At 44.0% G+C, this 27,052-nt stretch overlaps 1 protein-coding gene across 3 annotated transcripts in view; it reads left to right on the top strand.

The window, feature by feature from the left end:
- The window catches only part of FAM171A1 (family with sequence similarity 171 member A1), a 131,019-nt gene extending 104,408 nt beyond the window's left edge, over positions 1 to 26,611 (top strand). For all 3 annotated transcript variants that reach the window (XM_069547569.1, XM_069547570.1, XM_069547571.1), the window contains exons 6-8: positions 19,302 to 19,418; positions 22,855 to 22,969; positions 23,601 to 26,611. In XM_069547569.1, the coding sequence (XP_069403670.1) occupies positions 19,302 to 19,418; positions 22,855 to 22,969; positions 23,601 to 25,308 (1,940 nt within the window). In that variant the 3' untranslated portion in view covers positions 25,309 to 26,611. The remainder of the gene's footprint in view (positions 1 to 19,301; positions 19,419 to 22,854; positions 22,970 to 23,600) is intronic.
- Positions 26,612 to 27,052: the final 441 nt, after the last annotated feature.

Genomic DNA, 27,052 nt, shown 5'->3' with positions numbered 1-27,052 from the left:
GCTGAGGCCCACCTCAGGCCAAGTACCTGTCCTGTTTCCGCACTTGTACAGTACGTGTTTTGCCTGAGGCTCTTAGTTCCTTGTATGTTCTCCTTCTCACCATTGTCCACCCAGGTTGGTCCCCAACACGTCACAGCAGTGCTCCAAAGTAGAGCGTGTGGTTAAGAGCAAGGACTCGGAGGCACAATGGATTAGAATTTCAGTTCTGCTTAGCTATTGGCTGTGTGATCCTGGCCAAGTTACATAACCTCTCTGTGCCATAGTCTTCTCAAATGTGAGATGGGAATAATAATAGTACCTAATGTTATGGAGAGTGTCTTTATTTGTCAGAGTACTCCAGAGAAACAGAACCAATAGGATGTGGGTATGTGGGTGGGTATGTTATGTGTGTGCCTGTGTGTGTGTGTGTGTGTGTGTGTGTGTGTGTGTGTCTGTGTCTGTGTGTGTCTCTGTGAGGGAGAGAGATTTCTTTTATGAAACTGGCTGATACACTTGAAGAGGCTGGCAAGTTCAAAATCTGAAGGATGGGCTGGAAACCCAGAGAAACACTAATGTTGCGATTTGAGTCCAAAAGGCCATATGCTGGCAGAATTTCCTCTTGCTTGGGGGAGGTCCACCTTTTTCTTAAGGCCTTCAACTAATTAGATGAGGCCCACCTACAGAAAGCATAATCTACTCAATCAATTGATTTAAATCTACTGACCTAAATGTTAATTTCATTTAAAAACTACCTTCAGAGCAACCTCCAGGCATGTTTGATCAAATATTGAGTGCTGTGACCTAGTTGACACATCAAGTTTACCTCCCCAGGGAATAATGAGTTAATATTTGTAAGAAGCTTAGTTCAGTGCCTGGGACATAGTACACCTTAAAAGTGTATTCAGTAAACAAAGATAAGGGTTTCTTTACTACTCTGCAGAAGGGCTTCTCGAACCATGACATCTAGACCACTCTTTTCCAGATTCTTGTTAGCCCAGTTTTTATTATTTACATACCTGGCTGTGTTGGGTCTTAGTTACAGCGTGAAGGATTCTTGTTGTGTCATGTGGGACTTTTCACTGTGGCCCACAGACTCTGGTTGCAGTGCATGGGCTCAGTAGCTAGGGGCATGGGCTCAGTAGTTGCTCCACAGCATGTGGGATCCTAGTTCCCTGACCAGAGATTGAACTCGCGTCCTCTGCATTGCAAGGCAGGCTCTCAACCACTGGACCACCAGGGAAGTCCTAGTTAGCCCAGATTTCTTGAAGGATTGTTGTCCACATGCTGCTCCCACTTCTCACTCACTTCAGTCCTACTTCTGACTCCTAGTCTCCTGAAACCACAGTCATGATACTCAGCAGCAGCTGCCTGATTGTGGAGTCAAGGGACCTCTGCATCCCGTTTATGTCTCTGAAGCATTAGAGGATTTCTTTTTCCTCTAGGCAGGAAGGCCCACCTCCCTGGCTCTCTGACTCAGTGTCCCCCAGGGCCCTCCTCTCCTGCCATATGGGCTCTGCTCTGGGCCCAGCTCCTAATTCGCTTTATATGCAGTCACTGGGGCTGCATCCTCCCACTTCTCATACTCCCACAGCCCTCTGCACCCAGGTCTGCTCTCTGATCTGTGTTCCTGACTGTCTATTAGACATCTGTCTTTAGATATTCTACAGGAAACTCAGATTCATGTGCCTGTAACAGACAGGTACGCTTCTGCCTTTACCCCGTTCATTTCTGTGTTTCCTCTCTTTGTTAAAGGTACCACGTACCAGTAGAAACCTCAGAGTTACCCCCAATTTATTCTTTTTTAAATATTTATTTATTTAGTTTTTATTTATTTGGCTGTTCCAGGTCTTAGTTGCAGCATGCAGAATCTTCTTTGCAGCACGTGGGATATAGCTCCCTGACCAGGGATCAAACCAGGCCCGCCTGCATTGAGAGCCCAGAGGGACGTTCACCTCCCCTCATTTATTCTTTTGCTTCACCTCCCTGCACCACTGGCAGCCATGTCTGGTCCTTTGCAAGGTTGTGCTGATGTCAGATCAGCGTTTCTTCAACCCACCTTCTCATCTCCTTCGTTAACCTCTGTCTGGGTACAGACTCTGCCTTCTTTCTGACCAGTTCCTGCAGCTGTCTGCCTGTCTGCCACTCTCCTTCCCTCTACCAGGGCTTCTGGGCTGCTACTGGGTTGTCTGTCAGAACCACAGACCCTTTGCCACATGAGAGCGTCTCGGAGCTACTCATCATAAGGCTGTCCACACTCATTAGCACACACACAGATATCTTCAGAGCTGCCCCCGCCCAGCTCTCCAGCTCACTTTCAGCCACTGTCTCCTGCACACCCTCCACTGCTCCCACACCAAATTGTTTGCTCTTCCCTGGATGTACTTGGGTCTCCCTCATCACTTGTCACACTGCATGATTGCATGAGCAGAGTCTCTCCTCTCAAATTACATTCTCCATCCTCCGACCAATAATTTGCTCCCTCCTAAGCATGTTGTCCAGTTAGCTGTGGCACTAGAAGTCTGTAAGAACATGGCCTTACAGTGTTTCAGTCATTATCCGTGTCCTCATTGAGTCTTCCTTATCTCCGAATCCTCATGATCCAGAACAGTCCCTGGCACTTGCAAGGCACCCAGCTAAAATGTTTGCTGAAAGATTGAATCAGAAGAGGAGCATTTAGATATTTTAAGATTCAGAGCAGTTTAAGATATTATAACATTGATAATAAAGATGATTCTATACATATAATTTACCTTTACATATCTATATATCTGTATCTATATATGTTTAGATCTGTATCTGTATGTTTAAAGAATGATGCTTTGAGTGGTTGTCTGGAGACACAGTTGTATTGCGTTTTCTCTGCCCTAGAGCTTCTATCCCTGCTGCTATGCTTCTTCTACTTCTTCCTGCCTCTTCATTTCTGAATGGATGTATTTGAATATAGATAAATAAGGCTGGGGTATAAAAGGCTGTGTTCCTAATACAGTGATGCTTCCGGTAGGGAGTCATACGCAGATTCATGATAACAATATGGCACAGGTCTGTAGAAGCAGCATCCTTGCTCTCATTAGTTTATTTTGTATACAGATCACAAAGATCAAAAGCTTATTTAAAATTTTTTTGTTTGATGTCTGTGGTAGACTGGAAAATTGCCCCCTCCCCCAAAAAGCTCCACATCCTAATCCCTGGACCCTGTGAGTATGACTTGAAATGGAACAAGGACTTTGCGGACATGATTCAGTTAAGAATCTTGAGATGAGGAAATTCTCCTGGATTATCCTCGTGGATCCACTATAATCACAACAGTCCTTATAAGCAAGATGCAGGAGGAATCAGAGATGGCGAAATAATGATGGAAGCAGAAACTGGAGGGATGCACTTTGAAAATGGAGGAAGGGACCACAAGCCAAGGAACAAAGGCAGCCACGAGAAGCTGGAAACAGGCACTAAATGGATTCTTCCATCAGTCTCCAGAGAGAACCAGCCCTACTAATCCTCTGACTTAAGTCCAGTGAAACCGATTTCAGGCTTCTGATCTCTAGAAATAAGAGAAGACCCACTTGTGTCGTTTTAAGCCCCTGAGTTTGTGGTTGTTTATTACAGGAGCAAAAGGAAATTAATACACTGTAGAAATCAGTGAAAACAAAGAAATGTGCATTGTCATGAAGCCTCTAAAAAGTAAGTTATCCAATTCTCTACTTCCTCTCTGGAAATAATCTCGATGGCATTGAGCCTTTAGTCATTGAGAATCTTCATTGTATGGTTGATCTAGTTCCACTTAAATGGTCTTTTTAACTTAGCATATACAGTGAAAATTCTAACTGCCGAATTCCAGGCTCCAACAGATTGTTTGAAAAGGTAACATTTGGAAAGTCATTCAAAAGTGATCAAATGAATTAGAACAAGTTTTCTGAAAACTTTGTCTTTAAGATTGGATGGACATTTCAAAGAAGTCACATGTTCTTTAGAATAGAAGAAGCCTGCATATTTCATAAGGGTGTTTCTACTGTTATAGTATAATCCATAGTTATTATTTAAGTAGAAATTAAATTATTGCATTTAAATGAAAAGTTCCAAGAGTATTATAAGATCAGGGAAAAAATAGGAACACATCTTAAGCATGTAGCACTATTTACTAATTATCTACTATTTATGATTAATTCAGATACAATTATCATTTCAAACCAGTTTAACACTTTAATTGATCTACTTTTCAGGTAAATCAAAGTACTTGAATTTCAAAGTGTTTAACAGCCAGAAACAGTAACTTGTGAATCCATTAAGAATTTCTCATATAAGTAAGGGTCAACAAACTATGGCCTGAAAGCTTAGAATGGTTTTTACACTTTTAAATGTTTGAAGAAAGAATCAAAAGAGGAGTATCTAATGATGCATGAAAATTATATGAAATCTATGCATCCCTGAATAAAATTCTATTGAGTGCTATGGACTGAATGTTTGTGTTCTCCCCAAATTCATATGTTAGAATCCTAACGCCCAAAGTGATGATGGTATTAGCCAGGTAGGGCCTTTGGAGGTCATGAGGGTGCAGCCCCCATTAATGGGATTAGTCACCTTATGAAAGGGGCCCCAGAGGGCTCCCTTGGCCCTTCCACATGTGAGGACATGGCATATGAGGACACAATGAGAAGGCATCTCTGTGAACCAATGAAACCAGCTCGCATATGAGGACACAATGAGAAGGCACCTCTGTGAACCAATGAAACCAGCTCTCGCCAGAGCTGAATCAGCCAGCACCTTGATCTTGGACTTGGCATCCTCCAGAATGAAGAGGTGCATTTCTGTTGTTTATAAGTCATCCAGTTAATTTTGTTACAGCAGCCCAAGTGGAGTAAAACATTAGAACACAACCATGCCTGTTTGTTCATGTTTGGTCTGTGAGAGCTTTTCCTGTACCAACAGAGTTGTTCCCACAAAGTGAAAAGTATTTGCTATCTGGACTGTTACAGAAAAAGTTTGTGACACCTGATCTAAGATGCATTCCATAGGGGAGCTCTTACTACTTATTATTAAAATGCAAGTGTATTCTCCATCTGCAGGGCCAAACAGGGTGCCTGAGTCAGTCAGACTGTACTTCCTGTTATCCAGGCAGCCTTCCAGCACTTTACCCCGAATGACAGCTGATGCTTAGTGATAACACCTTGGTTATAGGGCAATATACATTTTAATGCTAATTCAGTTACTTCCATTCCTGACTGCTGGATAACTGAAAGTTCACTCATGAGAGAAACATAGAGGTACCTACTTACTTTTTTTTTAGATTCCACATATAAGTGATATAATATGATAATTGGTCTTTGTCTCACTTACTTGGCCTTAGTATGATAATCTCTAGGCCCTTCCATGTTGTTGCAAATGGCATTATTTCATTCTTTTCTATGGCCAGGTAATATTCTGTTGTATATTTGAAGCAAATCTTCTTTATCCATTCATCTGTTGTTGGGCATCTAGGTTGCTTCCAAGTCTTGGCTATTGTGAATCGTGCTGCAGTGAACATTGGGGTCCATATATTTTTTCAAATTTTGGTTTTCTCTGGATATATGTCCAGGAGTAAGAATGCTGGATCATTTGGTAGCTCTATTTTCAGTCTTTTAAGGAACCTCCATACTGTTCTCTATAGTGGCTGCACCAACTTACATTTCCACCAACAGTGTGGGAGGGTTCCCTTTTCTCCACGTGCTCGCCAGCATATATTAGGGACACTCCCTTCCCAATACCATTAGAGTGGATTTGATTTGGTGCTACTGTTTTTCACAAGTTTCTTCTTGAATGACAGTTGGTTTTTTTGGTGTTTTGTTTTGTTTTGTTTTGGAGCAGGCAAAGAATTTCCCATTAAAAAAAATAAATTATCATCTCCATATTTTAACCTACATGTTCAAATAAGGGTGACAATGGCAACCCACTCCCGTACTCTTGCCTGGACAATCCCATGGATGGAGAAGCCCGGTGGGCTGCGGTCCATGGAATTGCTACGAGTCAGGCACAACTGAGCGAATTCACTTTCACTTTTCACTTTGCTGCATTGGAGAAGGAAATGGCAACCCACTCCAGTGTTCTTGCCTGGAGAATCCCAGGGACAGGGGAGCCTGGTGGGCTTCCGTCTATGGGGTCGCACAGAGTTGGACACGACTGAAGCGACTTAGCAGCAGCAGCAGCGGAACAGAAGTAAAGTTGGATTTTGTTTAAAATGTTACAACAATATGAATTGGTTGATACTGGGGTGGACTCTCAGGAAAAAAGATTTTTTAAAAAAGCCTGACTTGCATACATTAGAGTCAAAACTTTTGCCGCATTTCCTGGCAGTGCTGATTTTGCTGCAGCTGCCCTGTTAAAATGCCATTTGATTTACAGTACAAGGTGGGGCCTGTATTCAGTGATGTACGTCTTTTCCTTTTGACAAATTAGCAGATTTCTTTAACCCATGATCTTCTGATGATGCTGTCTCTTTTGCAAAGCAGTACAGTGCCAGGACCTGGGGCCTGAGTATACAAGTGTGTCTGAGGGGATGGGATATAGCAACCTCATCAGGAATGTTCAGGGGCCAGTTTGACCTTTGAAAGAAGCCGCTTTTCTTCCCCAATAGGGAAAATGCAGTTTTGTCGGTCATGGTGAATGCATCTTAGCCAAGGCTTTTGGGACAGTAAAAGATGGTGTGCTGGCTCGTTTTTACAGCATTTCCTCTCTTTACCCTGTAACGGGGACAGCAGATGGCTGCCCCATGTCCCAGGTGGTCAGACTGCAATCTGATTTGATGCCCTGGGGAACAGTCACTTATGAATAAGCAAACCAGGTCAGTGGTTTGAACTGAAAGTGACCGACTGACCTTGCATGGCCGAGAAATCATGATTTAAGATCCTCTCTATGATAAGTTGCTGCTGTTTCATAATAACTTGGGTTACTTGGTTTGAATGCTCTCATTCTAATGAGGTGACAAAAATCAAAGCAGATTCCAATGAAGCTACATTGCAGAATCCAGTTTTAACTGCCTTCCCAGAACACAGCCTGCAGAGCAGTGTGCGTTGCTATAGAAATGCTGGTTACTGAACCAGCTTCTTATCACGTATGGCGCATACGTATCAGGCATTCAGTGATACTCGCTCATAATTGGCCGGTAGTGGGTTCGTCTCTGCATAGATGGTGAGCTTTACTGTTGATGCTGTTGCTCATTGAACTAGCCCTTTTAGGTAAGTCATGGCCAGCCTATCCCTGACAATGGAGCTTGATTTAAAGTACAGATCTAGGATTTTGTTACATTTCATTGTTTTTCAAGGGGAGAAAAGGATGGGAGTTCTTCAAACACTATATTCTGTTTGTCACTTAAAGAAAATGAAAATATTACTGGTGTGTCTTTTTCTGTATATACCGTAAGCCATGCATCGTACATAGCAGGTGGCAAATTGCCAGACAGGTGTAGTGACTGAATGACAAGAATGAGCCATAGGGCACTGTGTGGGCAAAAGTTAGAACAAAAGAAAGGAATTCATGTGTCTAAAAGTTAAGTATGTATTTACATCTGTGATATTAACTTTACAACCATGCATATCATCTTTATAATTTTTTTCCATAAAGACCAGACTCAATAGTTAAGGGAATTAAAGAAAGAAGCGAACTTACCTGCTAAAGTATAATGTCAGTATATCCTTGAGAAAGATCATCTGAAATGGGTCTTCTCACAATGAAGGTGATCTCTTAGAAACAAAGAAATAATTCTCAGGAAAAGAGTCTCTATGTTCTCAGATATATTGTGCACATGTGTAAAACTGAGTTACTATGCTGTGCAGCAGAGATGGGCACAACATTGTAGATCCACTGTACTTCAGTTTTTAAAAAACTGTCCATACCAGTGAACCAGGCTTCCCTTAGATATATAGTGGGCAGAAAAAAGGTAATTTACCTGCAGAGAAAGCTAATTGAAGTGAAGTAACAGAAAAGAACTGTTAAAAGTGTAAGACTTAATCTGGATAAATGATGCCAGTCCAGCAAAAACTTGGGCCGGAGACCTCAGCTGCCAGGTGGCCAGCAAAATGTGACCTGCTTTTGAGACACAGATTGGTGTCTTTTGGCTGCTCCAGATCATCAGCATCACAGTTGGGATGTTCTACTCCTGTTGCCTGAGTTGAACGGAGTCTGGCCGTTGAACGCATACACTGCCCACAGGGAGACCGAATGCTGAGTGATCTCAGAACATGGACATTTGTTTCCTGATGTTGCCTAGCAACTCAAAAAAACACTCTTATACTATCAGTCCATTCCTAAAAATTGTTAAGCCTTTTGTGTTTGTAGCCTGCCCCCCCCCCACAACAACAAAAAAAAATGAGAGTTTAGAAAATAATACCATCACTTTAGCTATATTATAGCCATATATAGCTCAGGTCCACTTTTGTTTCAAAATCCTATCCTTAGAGACTTAATTTTCCTAAAGGGTCTGTTTATATAGGAGAACTTTTCATGCTGGTGTTGAATGGAAACAATTTTTGGCAAGTTTTACAAATGATGGCTGCCTACTTTGTGGCCTCAGAGTGTATATAGATCAGTATGTTCCTCCTAAAAGAAAATGTCATATGTTGTAGTCAACTCTTAATTACCGCTTATAGAATAGTTACTTTGTGGATTATATCTGTGGCAGGTGTGTATTCTCCCTACTACCTGGGATCCTCAGAACCTTCTTGCTTTGCTGTCTTTTGGCCTGGATTTGAAGCACTACATCTATTAGTAATGTACTCGTTCTGAGATTGGCCTGGGTGAAAAATAATTAGGAAGGCAAAGCTGCCATCATTTATTTTAAAACCAAGTATTTTTTTTTAAATAGCTTCAGTTTTCAGTGATCTCCACTGAAATGAGAAATTAAGAGGTAAAATTCTTTTTCATAGGTCAGGATATTGCACTGGTTGTACAGCATTTGGCAAGAGTGTATAGAATACAGGCAGGGTGTAGCCCAGCAATTGAAACATTTTGGATGTAAACACTGGCTCCTCTGGGTCTTGAGCAAGTCCATCAACCTCTGAGGGCCTCAGTTTTCTCATCTATAAAATGAGAATAATAGTTATCATTCCCATCTCATAAAATTGTTGAGAATGGAGAGCAGCACTTACAGTGGTGTGTAGTACTGGGTAAAGTGTTCTGTAAGTATTAATCATTATTATAATCATCATTGTTCTATTTAGTTTGTGCATTTTGTGTAAAACATGATATAAGGGAGACAGACAACGTACAAGTACAGTGAAGCTTTGCTGCTGCTGCTGCTGCTGCTGCTGCTAAGTTGCGTCAGTCGTGTCCAATTCTGTACGACCCCATAGACAGAAGCCCACCAGGCTCCTCTGTCCCTGGGATTCTCCACGCAAGAACACTGGGGTGGGTTGCCATTTCCTTCTCCAATGCATGAAAGTGAAAAGTAGAAGTGAAGTTGCTCAGTCGTGTCCCACTCTTAGCGGCCCCATGGACTGTAGCCTACCAGGTTCCTCCATCCATGGGATTTCCCAGGCAAGAGTACTGGACAGTGAAGCCTTAGTATCTTTAAATTGAATACCCAGGACATCCCTGGTGGTCCAGTGGTTAAGACTCCACCTGCCAGTGCAGGAGACATGGGTTCGATCACTGCATTACAACTTGCCATTTCATATAAGCAGTTTGAAATACACCTAAATTGGAGGGGAAGAAATTGGAGGGGACCAGTTGGGGAAAGTTGTTGGTGTTTTTTTTTTGTTTTTTTTTGTTTTGTTTTTTTTTTTGTCTACTCATTCTCAGCTGTGCTTATTCATTAGTAAAACAGGTAGGACCACAAACCAACATTTTTCATCACTGTTTTAATAGCAACCCTACATTATTTCTTAATCAGAAAGAAGCTGAAATTCAGCACAGGGAAGTACCTGGTACACATATATGTTATCCTAGGAATGGAGAAGGGGAGATTCAAAACACAATTTCCTTCAGGCTTTAAATCCTCTTCCTGTTCTAGAATATCAGATTTTGGTGCATTCCTGCTTCTATGCCAAGACTTAATGTGGCTTAACAAAATAATGGACTGGATCTGGAGATGCAGAGCAACTATCCATTCCCAGATGTTTTGTTTGGCCCATACAGTTGATTTGGGGGCATTTATTTGTTTGTTTTGTTTTAATTTGCTGCCAACATTTAAATATTGAAAGATTTCCTGGGGAATTCTGTTCTTGGGTTCTCTTTTAAAAAAACTGAACAATTCCCTCATTACAGCAAATAGATAGTGAACATCTTTGTGCCAGACTTTACTCTGTTCTAGGCTTTTGGTGGAAAAAAAATGCAGCCATGAAATTAAAAGACACTTACTCCTTGGAAGAAAAGTTATAACCAACCTGGACAGCATATTAAAAAACATAGGCATTACTTTGCCAACAAAGGTCTGTCTAGTCAAGGCTATGGTTTTCCCAGTGGTCATGTATGGGTGTGAGAGTTGGACTGTAAAGAAAGCTGAGTGCTGAAGAATTGATGCTTTTGAGCTGTGGTATTGGAGAAGACTCTTGAGAGTCCCTTGACTAAAAGTAGATCCAACCAGTCAATCCTAAAGGAAATCAGTCCTGAATATTTATTGGAAGGACTGATGCTGAACTGAAACTCCAATACTTTGGCCACCTGATGCGAAGATCATTGGAAAAGACCCTGATGCTGGGAAAGATTGAAAATGGGAGGAGAAGTGGACAACAAAGAATGAGATGGTTGGATGGCATCACCAACTCAATGGACATGAGTATGAGTAAACTCCAGGAGTTAGTGATGGACAGGGAGGCCTGGCATGTTGCAGTCCATGGGGTCACAAAGAGTTGGAGACAACTGAGCGACTGAACTGAACTGAATGACAGACAAGTCAAGGAAGGCACCTGCAATTGTGAGGTTTTGGTCTGAATGGAGGAGACAGACAATGAACCAGCTTACTTTGTTGGCATTAAGTAAGTGCTGTAGGACAGTTTAATTTAAGCAGGGTGGTCAGGGAGAATGATTGGCTGGACAGAGGCTTTGGAGGAGTGCTATTTGAGCTGCGATGCCAAGGACACATAGGAACCTAACATGGGACCTTGGGGGTCAAGAACATTCTGGGCAGAAAAAAATGGCCAACACAAAGGTCACCAGATTGGAACCAATTTAGGCACACCTACAGCAACCAGTTCACTCAGAGGCACTGAGCCTTCATGCGCTGCAGCCTATGGAGTGAACTCAGATGTGTGTCAGCTTCCAATCGGCCGTCTGACAAGTAACTAGATTATTCATGAAGTGTATTAGAAATATTTCTGAAGTTGCTTCAAGTACTGGCCACCCAATTGATGCACCCCGGCAACATTGTAGAAAATGGTTCTAGGGTTTTCTGAAAGATTCACCACACCCACAAAAGTACAGATAATGTGGAGCTTTGCTATTCAAAGAGTGATCCTTGGACAGGGAGTTTATTCAAACTCCAAAATCTCATGATTTGCTCCAGACCCACTGAATCAGACTCTGCATTTGAACAAGATCTCCACTATACCAAGCTCTTGAACAAAGCACTGGTCGAGAGCATCTTACCACATCTGTCCAGATGCTTGTCGCCTCACTCTCTTCTGCCACCCTTCGTTTTGAATGAGTCTTCTAATGCTGACGATAAGTGGCCATGCCTCCTAAATCCTGGACTGTGTACCTCACCCAGCCCCATCTGACATGTAATTGCAAGATGAATGTTAGATTTAGTGGATAATGAACAAAATTTCTCTCCATATGGACTTAATTAGCCTCCACTCTGATACTACTTTATGGGAATTTATATATACCTATTGTAAATTGAAAATTCTCTCATTAAATTTTATTAATGCTATTATGCATGCTAATACTTCTGGCTACCTTTTTAAGGCATACACTTTGTCTAGCCCTCCCTGCCAGAAGCTTTACAGCTTCCCATTACTGCTGTCTCCTAAAATTTGTTTCAGTAAGCCTTGTGATCACTCAGCTAAAGTTTAAAGGAGAAAAAAAAAATCAGTTGCTTGGATCAAATTTATTTTTAAAAATCTGTTCCTCAAAATATGCCCTAAAAATACCCAGGGAACATGTTATAGCTAAATACAGATGCCCTTCTTGTTTTAATTTCTAATCATTCATTATACCTGTGATTTTATGCTTTGAACAGAAGGTCGTTGGTTATAGTGAGTTACTGTTAATTTTATTCTTCTTTAAACTGGTCCGAAATGTACTTGCCTGAAGCTACAGGAATCCAACCATCTGTAAATGACTTTCACTCTTTGGTTCCATTGCTTTCAACTAGCATGGTTAGATAATTGACCACCAGGTAAATAAATACTTTGCAGTGTAATTGACAAGGAATGTATCCTCTTCACAGAGTTCATGGAAAAATAATTCTAAGAAAGGGAACATACTATTCAAAGGCATAGACTTTAATTTGAAAAAATAGAAGGCTGCTCCACAGTGTCATAAAAATAGTCAGTGTCGCTATTTCTGCTGTACCGATGAATGTGACTTAAGGGCTGGTGGACTTTTCTGGTTTTTCTGGATGATCTCATCCCCCTAAGGTTTTGTTAAAGCATGTGATAAAATGGACTCAGGCTTTGACACTTCTAATTGTACAGCTGGTAGGAAAATGCAGTAGAGGTTATGGCTTAAGATAATGCAGATGGAAATCCTGGGAAGTAAGTCTGTGCTGGTTTCTAGAGAAACACAACATACTTGGAGGCGGGGGCGGGGAGCGGGCTATGATTATAAGTAGGAATAGTAATAAGCATTCACTCTGGACCTGAGCAGTATATCTCTCTCAAGAAGTCTGCCCTCAAACAAGTGAATGCCCACGATATCCATTATTCACCAGAAGTCACCACAGCCTAAGTGAGGAGATGGTCATTGGCCAAAACCAATAGCTGAAGGGCAGGAGAGAAGAGGTTCCTACCATCCAAGTTCATGCCTGTGTCATGCATGTATGTGTTCTCACCTCTTGCCATGAATGTTTCCAAATAGTTCACGGTGAACAGTTAAGTCCTGGGAATAGAAGTGTTCTATTTCACAGTGAATATTCACCTTTAAATTGATAGAACTTTTCTGAGATGGATTTTCTGCATGGCTGTGACATTTCTTCGCATCCCAGCTTATAGACCTAGTCAAACTCACTGCAGCCTCTTTCACACACACGCACACACACAAAATGCATCAGTCAGACTATGTTAGGGGAATTCCCTGGCAGTCCAGTGGTTAAGAGTGCACCTTCCAATGCAGGGCGTGTGGGTCCCATCCCTGGTCTTGAAGTTAAGATCTCACATGCCTCACGGCCAAAAAACCAAAACATAAAACAATATTGTAACAAATTCAATACAGACTTAAAAAAAAAAAAAGAATACATTAGCTGTTCATGTTGGTAGAATCCTCAACTACAAGTGCTTAAGTGATGAAGCGTTTATTGTTTATGTGACAAAGGAAGTGTGAAGCAGCCACCAGGGACTCCCCATCCCTAGCTGGACCCTCCTCGAGTATCCACACAGCTGGAAAGCAGCAGAGCTGGAATTCACACTAGGTGTTATCTTAGGAAGGGCAAATTGTCCATACTGTCAGTTGGTCCTTGATCGTGCTGGACTTTCATCTGCCTGGTGTCCCAAGATGTGACATGGTCACAAGCCCCATTGTAAGTCTTTCTCTGTATATTGGCTGAGGTGCAGAATGCCAGCTTCAATGTGTCATCTGTTACAAGGGCAGGTTGTTCACTTACAGTTTCCTTTTCAAAACCAATAGTGCTCCTCCTAACAGTCTTTTCTGCTTGTTATCAAATACTGAGATGAGCTTGTGCCGCAGATAAAATAGAGGCGTCCAGGCAGAATAAGTGGGCCAGTCAGGAAAAGCAAGGAAAATCAGAACCCTGTCAGTCATATTCTAATGAGACATTATGTTTGGAGCTCTGTTTTCACATTTTAGAGTTCTTTTCCCTTTGAATCGCCATTTGTTTAAAATTTGAACTCACTCTTCTTTATATTTTGCAAATAAAGGCTGGTTTCATTCCTGCTTGGTAACCAAGCAAGAAAGCGGGCACCCCTGTTGATTGCTAAGAGATCCCATCAGATCTTATAAGCTAAATGTAAGGCATATCTTTCTGAGCCTGTCAATTACTGTGTGTAATCAGCATTGTGGTTCAGTGCAGCTTCCGAGTAAAGACCTCGTGGTGCTTTATACCCACAACAAACCTTGCCAGCTGTATAGGTAACTAAAGTCTTTCTCCTTGAAAGGATCTCTGAATCTTTCCCTTGTACGAGGTTTCACTCTGGAGAATTCAGATGAAAACTGATCTGCGAGTGTGTGTTGAAGAAAAAAGTAGTGAACTTGGATTCACAGTATCTCAGTTCCACATCTGGGTCTGTCCCTCATGTGGCTGCCTGTGGACTTCATTCTAGATGCAGTCTTCATGTAGCAGGTTATCTGGCTCCCTGGTGGGGATATGAGAGTTGGTGGTGGTGAGAGAGAAGAGCTGGTAAAAGCCCATAGGAAGGGCAGGGGAGGGAAGGGAAGGGAGGAAGTGGGAGAAGAAGGAAAACACAGCCAGGGTTGAAACTGTTCAGTATAAGAACAAACAACTTTGTTCTTCCGTAGGGACCTAAGGGCATCAATAGTTAAGGACCAGCGTCAGTTGATCATAACAATGGCCCTGAATTACCATGAAAAAAATCAAAATTATATTCTACTTTATGAGGCAGGAGTAAATGACACTTTTTAGAATTATAGAAAACTGCCTTTTCAAACTTTGGCAAATCTGACCCAAGTTCTATGAAAGAATAACTCCCAAACCATGTTCAGGAGATGTCCTGGGGATTGCAGGGTGGGGGAGTTCTCTCCATCTGTTTGCAGAGAAGCTTGTCTTTTATCGGTTTATCTGTTTTATATACTATTTTAATTGTCTTAATACAAACATTCCATTAGAGAGAAAGAGTTCAAATGCTTTACAAACCATTTGGAAGCTGATGATCTAGAAATTTTAGTATCTAGAAATTTCATTCCTCCGGTGATGCCAGAGAATGGCTCTCCCACCTTCACACAGATGCAGCCTCAGTAGTTGGCACAGCACAGCGCTCTGTCAGCACAGAGACACAAGCAGCCACCAGCTCGCCTGCTCCTGACACACCCACATGCATGAAGGTGGCAACCCGGTTGGGCTGGTGCCATGGGGCACGAGGAAGCATGGAGTCCTGCCTGCACACCATCACCAGATGACCCACCTCAACCTGCTAATGAAGAGGAGCCCGAGAGAGTCGGCAGGAAGCCCCATTATGCTGTTACAACCACAGGTGCTGCCCTAATGTCTGAACTACAGAGGAGACAAGCTTAACCTGGACAGCCTTGCGGGCAACTGTGCTGAGCCAGGAGTGTCCAGAGGCTGGCCCCGCCCGGGAGGCAAGAGAGCAAGCAAGAGACGTTGCGCTTGGAGTTTTCTAAGCAGGAGCAGCCTGGATATCCCCCTGGATCTTCCCCTGATCTGTCTGAGCAGCGCTGAGGTGCCCACAGGGACGGGAAGTCCCCGCTCTTTGTACCCTGGCTGCAGGTCCAGCAGTTACATAACCCAGTCAACAAAAGAGACTCTGCAGAGGTCTGTTTGTCCTGCCTCCATTCCAGGCACCACTCCCCATTCACGAGTACAAGAATCTCTTATGTGTGCAGTTCCTCAGGTGGGAAAACACCCTCATTCCACACCCTCAGGATTTCAGTGATGAGAAGCATATGTTTCTGGTACACAATTCATTAATTCTTGTGTTCCCTGCAGCCAATTTCCTCCTGCAAAACACAGAAAGCTTGGAAATAGTTTTTGCCAGTAACAGCATGATTGTTGAATCCTAAAATGGCGTCACCCTCTATTCAGTGAACACGTGTACATTTTACGGAAAACTTAGTCTGAAATAAATGCCTCTTTCCCAGCTGGCTTTGTTCCCTCTGGTCGAAAAGAGGAGAATCCCAAGCTTAACTGCACTCCTGTAAGGAGATCTCTCCTGCCAACCACACCCAGCTTTGCACAGAAGGTCATCTGATATTATTTGGCAGGGGTGCGGGTTGCACGTCTGGCTTTCACACTCAAATACCACCGTGTTCCCACGCCAGGAATATTTCTGGGTGCTGAGAAGACAGAAGGAATACAGGACTTGGGGTTAGCAGTTCAGGCGAGGTATGCTTCTGGAAAACAGATGATGTAGTACCATGTGCCCTGAGGTTGATGGGACCTGGAAGGCCCCCACGTGCAAGAGGGACTCAGGATAAACTGGATGTGACTTGAATCCTGAAGGATGGGTAAGCTTTTGGAAGAAAGGAAAACCATATGAGGTTGGAACACTGGAGGGCAAAGTCATTGACTCGGGTAAAATTGTCTGTTGGGAGGAGCAACCTGCGAAGAACTAAGGGGGTGCAGAAGTGGGGGAGGGGCAGGCGGTCGGAACAGCTCTGACCTCACCTTTGTGCCTCCAAGGACAGGTCCTGGTGCCTTTTCATTGCCAACGGCACTGGTACCCCTGCATCAGCCCTTCCCGGGCTCCCTCCCTCTCCCCACCCCCACCCGCGGCATCATGCATCAAGCTTGCCCGCCACACTCTTCACCCCTCTGTGCCTCTGTTCCCTCCTCTTTCCCTCTGCTCGCCCCCACCCTCCACCCCCACGTGAAGTCCTGCCTGTTCGCCAGAGCCCACCTCACCCTCAGGGGGCATTCCTTCCTCACTGCGCTCCCAAAGCAGCTGGTGCTCTGCCTTCCCGGCTTTTCCGGCTCCCACCAGCATCATAGGCTCGAGTGCCTGTATGGTGTGTGGCGGTGTGTGTGTGTCCACTCATTAGGCTTGTTCCTAGTGTAAGTGGGAGACGTTTTAAAAGTCCATTTCTGGGGGAAAAAAAGTCCATTCCCAAGACTTCCTTGGTGGTCCAGTGGTTAAGACTCCACTCTCCTAGTGCAGGGCCCAGCGTTTGATCCCTGGTCAGGAAACTGGATCCCTTAGGCCACAACTAAGACCTGGCGCAGCCAAGCAAACATGAAAATGAAGTCCATTTCCAATTGATGCGGCTGTGTTGCATGGTAGAAAGCCAGGGCAACATAGCCATCCAGGTAGGTGGCTTTCCCTGAGTGATCAACAGGAATTAGCACTCTGAGCCCCCATCTCTTCTCCTCTGGGTCCCTTTAGCCTAACCTCATATCCGCTCCGCTTGAAGAGCAGTGACTCAAGAATCTAATCTGAGGGAAACTGCAAACGAAAGAATGCAGGCCGCTTCCTGGCTGATAGGAGATCCTGTTGGGGCCGCTCCTGTGAGAGAGCGTGTGGGAGTGGGGTGGGGTGTGTAAGTCATGAGCTAAACAGCGCGGGTTCCCCAGGGGAAAACCGGAAGCAGTGGCAAACAATCCATTCTCTGCCTTCAGGCAGACTTTCTGACTCAACACAGAACCCCTTTAGCTGCATGTGTCACATGCCCTCGCTTCCATTTCCTCAGCAGCTCCTGGAGTGAGTGTGTGAAGCTCAGAGTGGTTGAACCATCTCTGGCTTGATGCTCTTCAGCCAGTGAACCTCATACTTACTTTATAGAGGTTCCAGCCTATTTTCTCGTCTAACTTGAAATCCTCCGGAGCCATGGTTCAGCCAGTTGCACGGGGAGGTCGGACAATACAAAGCACCCACTGACGCCTGGCCTCCCCCATCTTCCTTCTTTGTTCAACTCCTGTCTTTGAGGAAGAGGAGGAAGAAGGGTGAGGAGGGAAGAGGAGAAGGGGGGAAGAGGAGGAGGAGGAGGAGGAAAGCTGGGGGGAGGAAGGAGGAGTAATGTGGGGAGAGGGAGGGAGGGGAAGGGATGGGAGGCAAGCTGGGGCACCTTTCCACCCAATACATTTGAATGTTGCTATGGCAACTGATAGGCCCTAGAAGCCCTGCCAAGTATTGTTTTTTTTCCCCTCGGAGGGGAAGGAAATCCACTCTCGCCACCTTGTGTGTGCATGCTAAGTTGCTTCATTCATATCAGACTCTTTGCAACCCTATGGCCTGTAGCCCACCAGGCTGCTCTGTCCATGGGATTCTCCAGGCAAGAACACTGGAGTGGGTTGCCATGCTCTCCTCCAGCGGATCTTCCCCACCCGGGAATAGAACCCAGGTCTCTTATGTCTCCTGCATTGGCAGGCAGGTTCTTTACCACTAGCGCCATCTGGGAAGCCCAGTGGTATGTATACACCTAGGAAAGGCAGGGATTTGGAGACTGGAAGGTGAAATATTTGGTGCATAGCTGATGAATTTAGGCCTGGAGGGGACAGGAATCCACACATGGCCATTTTACAGGGTGGGTGATCAATCATAGAGAGATCTCTGTGTAAGTGACCCATATGTCTGGGCCGGTGGGTCCAGTGGGTGTGCATGGGCTGGTGGGGGCCCTAGCCAGCACTCTCCCTGGGAACCTTACAAAGTGAAAATGTTGTAAATGCTGGCAAGTTCAGTAGGGGATGCAGCAGGACAGAGTAGAGGAAATAGCACCAACCTTTAGGACAGACAGACAGACCTACTCTGCCTCTGCTTTGCTCTCTACCCCTGGGACAGCTCAGAAGAATTCCATGTCCCACCAGTCTCCAGTCTAAAAGGGGAAATGAGTCCTCTTCTGTAGAGTCGTTGTGAAACTACTGATAACATGTATAAAGCATGTGCTGTGACGAGCCAGCACACAGTAGGTGCTCACTAATGTGAAATACTCTTTAAAGTAGTAGCTGAAAGGCAGCACTGACCTGGACTCCCTCAGTGTCTCTCAACATCAGAGCCAACTGGAAGCTTCATAAACTACTCACCTGAGCCAGGCTTCTGGGTTAGAATTTGCAAAGATGGGACCAAAGAGTCTCTCTCTATATATATATATATTTTTAAACTTCCTGAAGCAACTCTGATCGCACCAGTCTGCAATTCCAAATAGGAAATCCGTTTACTTGCTTGAGGATAAGGAATATAAACAGGACCGGAGTTTCCCCTCTTCTTTCCCCTCCCACCAACCCTTTCTATGCTGCCTTTATTCTGCTTCTAAATTCCAAAGGCTTCTGGAGGAGATGGGCCGTGGTGACAGACGAGTAAACTCCAAAGGCTTCTGCTAAAATTATCTGTGTTTGGAAGCAGGGACGTGTGATAAAGTGGCTGAGAGTAATGTAATCAGGAAGGCCAGGAAAAACTCTTTCCTGAAAGCTAGATGCAGTTGCTCCACAAGAGTTGGACCCTTTGGCTCTCTGATGGGTTCTAAATGGGAAACTTAAGGCGATTTGTACTATGTGCTTAAGCCTTAACTAGGAGTTCTGCGTGCATATGGCTGAAGTCTTTTTCCACATCCCACAGGAACGTGGCTGAAGAGCGGTCTTGGCCTCGTGCACCAAGAAGGCAGTCAGCTGACGTGGACGTACATTGCCCCTCAGCTGGGGTACTGGGTGGCTGCCATGTCTCCTCCCAACCCAGGTAACAGGGTCCCTAACACCTGCACTGATGGCAACCAGTTTTTTTGAGGGTTCCGGCTACCTGTGCTTTTGAAAGTGACTTCAGCAGAGAGATCACATCTTTTTAAAATATGGTTGAATGTGTGAAAAATCAAATGATGAGAAGAAGGTATTTGGTGGGGGCGGGGGAGTTCTGATTGGAACTGTCCCATCCAGGGTAAGAATAATGCAAAGAAAATAGTCTTGTCTCGAATCTGTTCTGCTCACACAGCTGCCATAGGGAATTCTTAATCTAAAGCCCACAGAAGTGGTTCAGACCTCCTCCCTAATTCCTGAAACAGCTGCGGACTGGTGGAAGAGGACGTAGGAAAAGGCGCTCACTAGAGGGACCAGCAGCAAGTCACTGTGGAAGGGTTCCTGGGGCAAAAACTGAACTGGGCATTTCTGAAAGGTTTAAAAGCAAACCTGTTGGTTTTTGTCTAAAAGAATATGCCTCCGTTCAGGATAGATGAATTAACTCATATTTTCCCCTAAAATTTAATTTCACCAATATTTTCACTGAAAGTGTAAGTTTATTTTCAAACCTAACCACCCTGATTTATCCCTATGAGTATTCTATAATTTTTTTTTTTTTTCCCAAAATAGTTACCTTAGGAGAAGTCTTTCCAGTGATGGCTTCCATTACTCACAATGCCTTGCCTTTAGACCCTGTCTCCCTTGGACTGCTATCCTTAGTGAAACTCTTCATGGTTGGCCAGTCTTCATGCTTAGAGGGTCCATGGGTCCCTTTGTTGATTTTTCTTAGACATATCTAAAACTCACTGATTGCCAAGATTGGTGAATAAAGTAAGTCGTTGAGCTAGGTCAAAATGCTGGGGATTTCCATGGTGGTGCCATGGTGAAGACCTCACCTTCCAGTGCAGGAGTGCACGTTTGATCATCCCAGGGATGGGGGAGCCTGATGGGCTGCCGTCTATGGGGTCCCGCAGAGTCAGACACGACTGAAGTGACTTGCAGCAGCGGCAGCAGGGAGCTAAGAGCCCCCATTCCTCGGGGCCAAAAAGCCAAACCATAGATTGTAATATTGTAGAAAAATTAATATCAACATTAAAAATGGTCGGCCTCAAAAAATAAAATAAATATAAATTTTAAATCTTTATTTAAAAAGATGTGCTATGATTGAAAGCTGATCCTTGTCAATTAACCGTGAAGGCAGTTCCAAAATGGAAGTACACAATATTTTATCAATGGAATTATCACTGGAATGAACACTTAGGACTCCCAAAGTAACTGACTTGATAGAGGCCAACCTGAGATGGGTGTTGAAAAATCTGTTGCCTTTACTTTATAGTCCCACCCTGAGAAAATGTACACTTGACATCTAGGTTTTAAGAGAATGTGTTTCCCTTTACTGTATGGTTCTTGTAGCCACGTGGGCATGAAGTGAGTACATAAATGTCCCAGTCTCCAAATCTGAAGTGTCTAGAATACGATTATGAGTAAAGAAAGAAAGTCCTTAAAAACCAAAGCCTGTGCATTAAAGTTAAATTTTATTTTAGATCTATTTCCAAGAACCCTGATGATGTGTTATGTGACAGATGAATAGCTACTTCTGTAAAGAAGAGAGAGAACTAGACTACCAGATGTAGGCTGACCCAAGCTTGCTGAGGAGCAACAAAGGAAGAGACAAAAAGCCATAAAAACATATATAGTATAAACCCTGGTGGCATTTAATATAGAAATGCATATACTGGTAATCTCACAGTCATCACTTTTATTAAAACAAATCACAGCAATGCTGTGCTTTCATGAACCCAAAACCAACAAGAAAATAATTAGAGTTTTCTCTTTCATTCTCTGGTTAAGAAGGAAATGGGGGAATCTTTATAAAGATTTCCATTTAGCAGAAGATATTTGGTTGGCCAAAAAGTTCATTCAGGTTTGCCCATACCATCTTAGGGAAAACCCTGAAAGAACTTTTTGGCCAACTCAATAAAATAATAACATTTTAGGTACTTTAAAGGACTGAATTTCCATTATTTGAAAATGATTTTTATGTGCATCTCAGATTTCTTGGTGACCCCTGCCAAGGTATTACCTATGTTTGTGGGGTTGCTCTGTGTTAAAAAAAGGAGAATTGTTTCTCTGAACAATTAAGGCCATAAACAGTTAAGGCCGTTGTGGCCAGTAATTTTTCCAACTTTTTAAAATATTCACTTTCACCCCATTGAAATGATTTATAATTGGGAGAGGATGATGTTGTCTTTTGAACTTAAGTAATGTCACTATTTTCAAAAATCAACAGGTCTCCTTGGGTTTATCTAGCTTAAGAGACTTGTCTCCTAAAGATTATAAGGAAATGTATCCCTTAAAATATCAAAGTCAATGAATAAATGGGTCTTTATGGTGTTTAATAATCATAACAATTCTCCTGTGATGCTATGTGTAATAACTATATTCCTTCCTTCCCATCTTTTGGTGCACCGTCAGCATACTTACACACCAGTCAGTGCCCAAGCATTGTAATTTGGGGGAGAGTTTCGTTATTGCCATCAATCCCTTGTTAGCAATGTTAAGATAGATTCTTACTGCTATTGAACATAAGGAGTAAGTTAAACTACCTCTTGGGATTCTTCCCAAGGTAAATTAAAGAGAAAATAGGTTTAGTTCTGATCACCTTGTCTGTAAGTTCTGGAGAAGTCTGTGGCCACATCAGGTTAGCCATTTTGAAAAGATACTAGAAAGATGTTATGTTTTTTAAAATGGGAGGCATTTTAGAAACACTTGATATCCCTGTAATAGGCTGTAAATTTTTTTAAGTCATAGTAAATTTGCTTCATACATTTCAACTGATTTGTTAAGGCCAAGGGCTCAGTACTTAGTAATCATTGCCCAGGGAAAGTGTGAGTAAAATTTCATGTTGTGATTTGTTTTCTCCTTCTGCAGTGCCATAAAATCCCCAGGTCTTCATGCCATGTCTCTGTGTGGATAAGTCCCACTCAGGATACGATGATCATGTACCTAGTTTTCTTACATTCAAAGGTCATGTATTTAGAATGATGAACATGGTACCAAATGTGGCTCTCTTCTTGACTAAGGAGGGACCGTGGATGCTACATACAGAATTTGAGTATTCACAGTGCTCTGGTGATGGTTTGGGTAATCCCTTTCCATTGAGGGGAATTATGGTGATGTGACAGGCACAACATCTAAAGGGTGTTTGCATCGGGCCCCCATTCCACACTTCAGCCAAGAAGAATAAGAAAAAAGGGACTTGCCTGGTGGGCCAGTGGTTAAGACTTCACACTCTCACTGCCGAGGGCCCATGTTCAATCCCAAGTTGGGGAACTAAGATCCCATATGACACATGGCCAGAAAAAAAGAAGAAGAAGAAGATTATGCTCTCTTTCCGGTGAAAGGTGTTCAGAAATCTAAAATGCCCTTTTCTGGCCTTCCAGGTCCGGTTGTCACACAGGACATCACCACGTATCACACAGTCTTCCTTTTGGCCATCTTGGGCGGAATGGCTTTCATTCTTTTGGTTTTGCTGTGTCTCCTTTTATATTATTGCAGGTAAAGTTTTATCATTGGGGCTTCTTTTTAACTTGGAATTTCTTGCACAAATTCTTGGAATTTCTTGCTTGTGGGTAAGACTCTGAGTATCCAATACAGGTGGCACAGGTTCAATCCCTGGTTGGGGATCCACGATCCCACATTGCCACATAATGTGGCCAATAAATAAACTTTTTTTTTTAAATTTTTTGATCAAGAACTGAATATCTGTCATATAAGTTGCAAACAAAGTGGGATATTACACTGTGTGTAATGTCTTTTAGAGAGGAGTCATAAAAAAATAAGCTCAATGATTGTCACAATTCCCTGAGAATAGTCCTAAGTGGTAATCAAGAGATGATATTCTCAAGGACAGAGCCAAACTTTTCTTCCTGTGATCCCTCATCTGATTGACTTGCAAGAATATTTATTGTTGACTCTGCTTTGAATGAATAACGTGGATGTACTTGGGGTACAATCTGCAGATTTCAGCCCTCAGCATCAAAACAAGGCTGATGGTATAGAGTGAGAAGGTTTCTGGCTGCTGATTAGTGTTGTCTTGTTTCTTCCTGTGGGAACTGAGAATTAGGTTTAGGCTAGAACCCTCACTGTTCTGAGATTTCAACCTTGGGGTTTGTATCTTTGTTCATAGGCGGAAGTGCTTGAAACCCCGCCAGCAGCATAGAAAACTGCAACTTCCCACCACCCTGGAGAGTTCCAAAAGGGATCAGTCGACTTCCATGTCACACATCAACCTGCTGTTTTCTCGTCGGGAATCAGAATTCCCCGGTCCACTCTCTGTCACCAGCCAGGGCCGCCCCCCGGATGCCCCGGGCCCAAAGGAGCTGATGAGTGGAGTCCATTTAGAGATGATGTCTTCCAACGGGGAGGTGGACATGCACACACCCATGCTGAAGCTCTCCTACAGCACTTCCCAGGAGTTCAGCTCCCGGGAGGAACTCCTGTCTCATAAGGAAGAGGACAAAAGCCAAATCTCCTTTGATAACCTGACACCGAGTGGGACGCTGGGAAAAGACTACCATAAGTCGGTGGAGATCTTCCCCTTAAAGGCTAGGAAACCTATGGAAAGGGAAGGCTACGAGTCCCCTGGCAACGGTGACTACAGGAGGAGTTACAACGCCATGCTCTCGCAGCCTTTATTCGAAAAGCAGGACAGAGAGAGTCAGGCCTCCGTGACCCACATTTCCACAGGAAGTAAGCTCACCATTCAGGAACACATGTACCCCGCGCCTTCATCTCCGGAGAAAGACCAGCTGCTGGAGCGCAGACCTACTGAATGTATGATGTCGCGATCCGTGGACCACCTGGAAAGACCTACCTCTTTCCCGCGACCCGGCCAGCTGATCTGCTGTAGTTCCGTAGACCAGGTCAACGACAGCGTTTACAGGAAAGTATTGCCCGCCTTGGTCATCCCGGCTCATTACATGAAACTCCCAGGGGACCATTCGTACGTGGGCCAGCCCCTGGTCGTCCCAGCCGACCCGCAGCTGGAGATCGAAAGGCTGCAGGCTGAGCTGTCCAGCCCGCACGCAGGGATCTTCCCACACCCCTCCGCGCAGATCCAAGCGCAGCCCCTCTCTTGCCAGGCCATCTCACAGCAGCACCTGCAGGACACAGGCGCCCGGGAGTGGGCCCCGCAGAGCGCATCCATGTCGGAGTCACTCTCCATCCCAGCATCTCTGAACGACGCGGCCTTGGCTCAGATGAACAGCGAGGTCCAGCTCCTGACAGAAAAGGCGCTGCTGGAGCTCGGGGGCGGGAAGCCGCTTCCCCACCCCCGGGCCTGGTTCGTCTCCCTGGACGGCCGGTCCAACGCGCATGTCAGACATTCCTACATTGATCTCCAAAGAGCAGGGAGGAACGGAAGCAATGATGCCAGTTTGGATTCTGGCGTGGATATGAATGAACCAAAATCCGCCCGGAAGGGGAGAGGAGACCCCTCAACTCTGCCGCAGAATCACCCACCCGTCCAGGAACATCCCCAGAAGGAGTCGAGGGCCGCAGACAGCTCGGCCTACACGCAGCTCGTGTACCTGGAGGACATGGACCAGAGCGGTAGCGAAGGCGGCACCACGGCCGGGACACCCGAGGACAATGCTCTGCGGTGCCTGCTGGACGGCTCCAGCCGGAGGAGCGGCAGCCAGCTGCCCAGCCTGCAGGAGGAGACGACGAAGCGAACTTCGGACGTTGCCCCTGAGCCAGCGGCCAGTCCTGACCAGAGGAGATCCGCTCCGCAGGATGAGGAAGACGACGACGACGACGACGACCAGGGAGAAGACAAGAAGAGCCCGTGGCAGAAACGGGAGGAGAGACCCTTGATGGCATTCAACATCAAATGAGCAGTCCAGAGCCACCCAACCCGGGACCAGATCCAGTTGCCAAAAATTCTTTCTTAAGGAAGCGCTTACCTGTTTGTGGAGGAAGTTGAGCCACGTCTGCCGTGGGCAGTGGACTTTTTTCTGCAGTTACCCTGTTTGCTGTCTAAGTGTTAGAGAGGAAGTCAAGTTCTTACTCAGAAGAAAGGATGATGATACAGGATGCCTCGCCTCCAGGGAGAGGGCTGAACGTAGTGTCTGTCTGAATGTCAGTGTCGTTCCCCAGTCTTGATGTGTCCACCCCAGAGGACACTGAAAAACCACACATGATGTCCTGATGTCACTAGGTTCTGATGATAACCTCAGTTCTCCTCCAGATTCTGGGAACAGAAGAAACTCTTTTTGCATTGCTTGAATCCATTTTATCATGATAATGCTCCTGTGAAATTATTATTGAGAAATTAGCTTGGCACTTAATGTCTGGAGGTATGCATTATCTCAAAGGAAAACTATGCATCGCTGCTTCGTGGTCTTACTTTGCTTAGGTTTTGGCTTTGGTTAGATTTCGTTTCTGATTTGCTTTTTACAGACACACACGCACAACACACACACAACACACACACACAATTAGGTTGTAAGGATTTAATTCCTTCCTTGTCACCTGTTCTGCTTCTCGGTGGGTTATTTCGATATCACCTTTCAGGAACTTCTGAGTGTCACCTCTTAACATCCAAGCCTTTTAATGAAATAGTACTGAAGTTTTTAATCAGCTGCCAGTCCTTCAATTCTGGTCCCATTAACTCCAAGTGCCTTTTTTACAGTGACGACAGACAGTCCCTTACTTTGCTTTTTTTGTTTGTTTTTCTTAACTTCTTTGATTGAACTGCCTGGATTTTATAAAGTTATTAAACGATCCCCTTTTCTTTCAACTGCATGCTGCCAAGTGCCCATTTGTGCTCAGAATTCTCATTTCAGCTCAGTGTACTCTCTCGTTCTCACGTGTGACGTGGATTCTGTTTAGCTAAGCTAGCCTAGAGGACACTTTAGTGATCCCCTCCCCCATGCCACCCCTTTGACCACTAGGCACCATTATGGTTTTATTGGCTGTTTGTATATACGGTTACGTATTCTGAAATCCTATGGGCTGATCTTGCTCACCAAACACGGAGTATGGGCTGAGCAAGTAAACTGAATGTGACTATTAAACAAATCTTATGTACTATCCAAAAGTGCCAGAATGACTCTTCTGTGCATTCTCCTTAAAGAGCTGCTTGATTATCCAAAAATGAAAACTCAGAATAAACTCTGAAGGAAAAAAAAAACCCTATCTTGTGGTCCTTTTCATTCATTCTGAGCCATTGTTGGTTATAGAGTTGCCATTAAGAATTCTCTTATCATTCCTTGGCAGTCTGAAAGGCCAGTTGTTGGAATTACATTCAAAGACTAACATATGGTGGGGAGAGATAAACTAGGAGATTGGGATTGACATATACACACTACTAAATATAAAATAGGAAACTGTAAGGACCTACTGTGTAGCACAGGGAGCTTTTCTCAATACTCTGGGAAAAGAATCTAAAAATGAATGGGGAGATATATATATATATATATATATATATATATATATATATATATAACTGATTCACTTTGCTGTACACCTAAAACTATCACAATGTTATAAATCAACTATACACCAATAAAAATTAAACAAAAGAAACTAACACATAAGACACCTAGGAACTGACATAAAAGCCCACCTTGCTGTTCA

The sequence above is a fragment of the Ovis canadensis genome, chromosome 13 (assembly GCF_042477335.2).
Source record: "Ovis canadensis isolate MfBH-ARS-UI-01 breed Bighorn chromosome 13, ARS-UI_OviCan_v2, whole genome shotgun sequence".
Taxonomy (NCBI): domain Eukaryota; kingdom Metazoa; phylum Chordata; class Mammalia; order Artiodactyla; family Bovidae; genus Ovis; species Ovis canadensis.
Note: the sequence above shows the minus strand (reverse complement) of the source record. Positions and strands in the feature narration are given on the sequence as shown.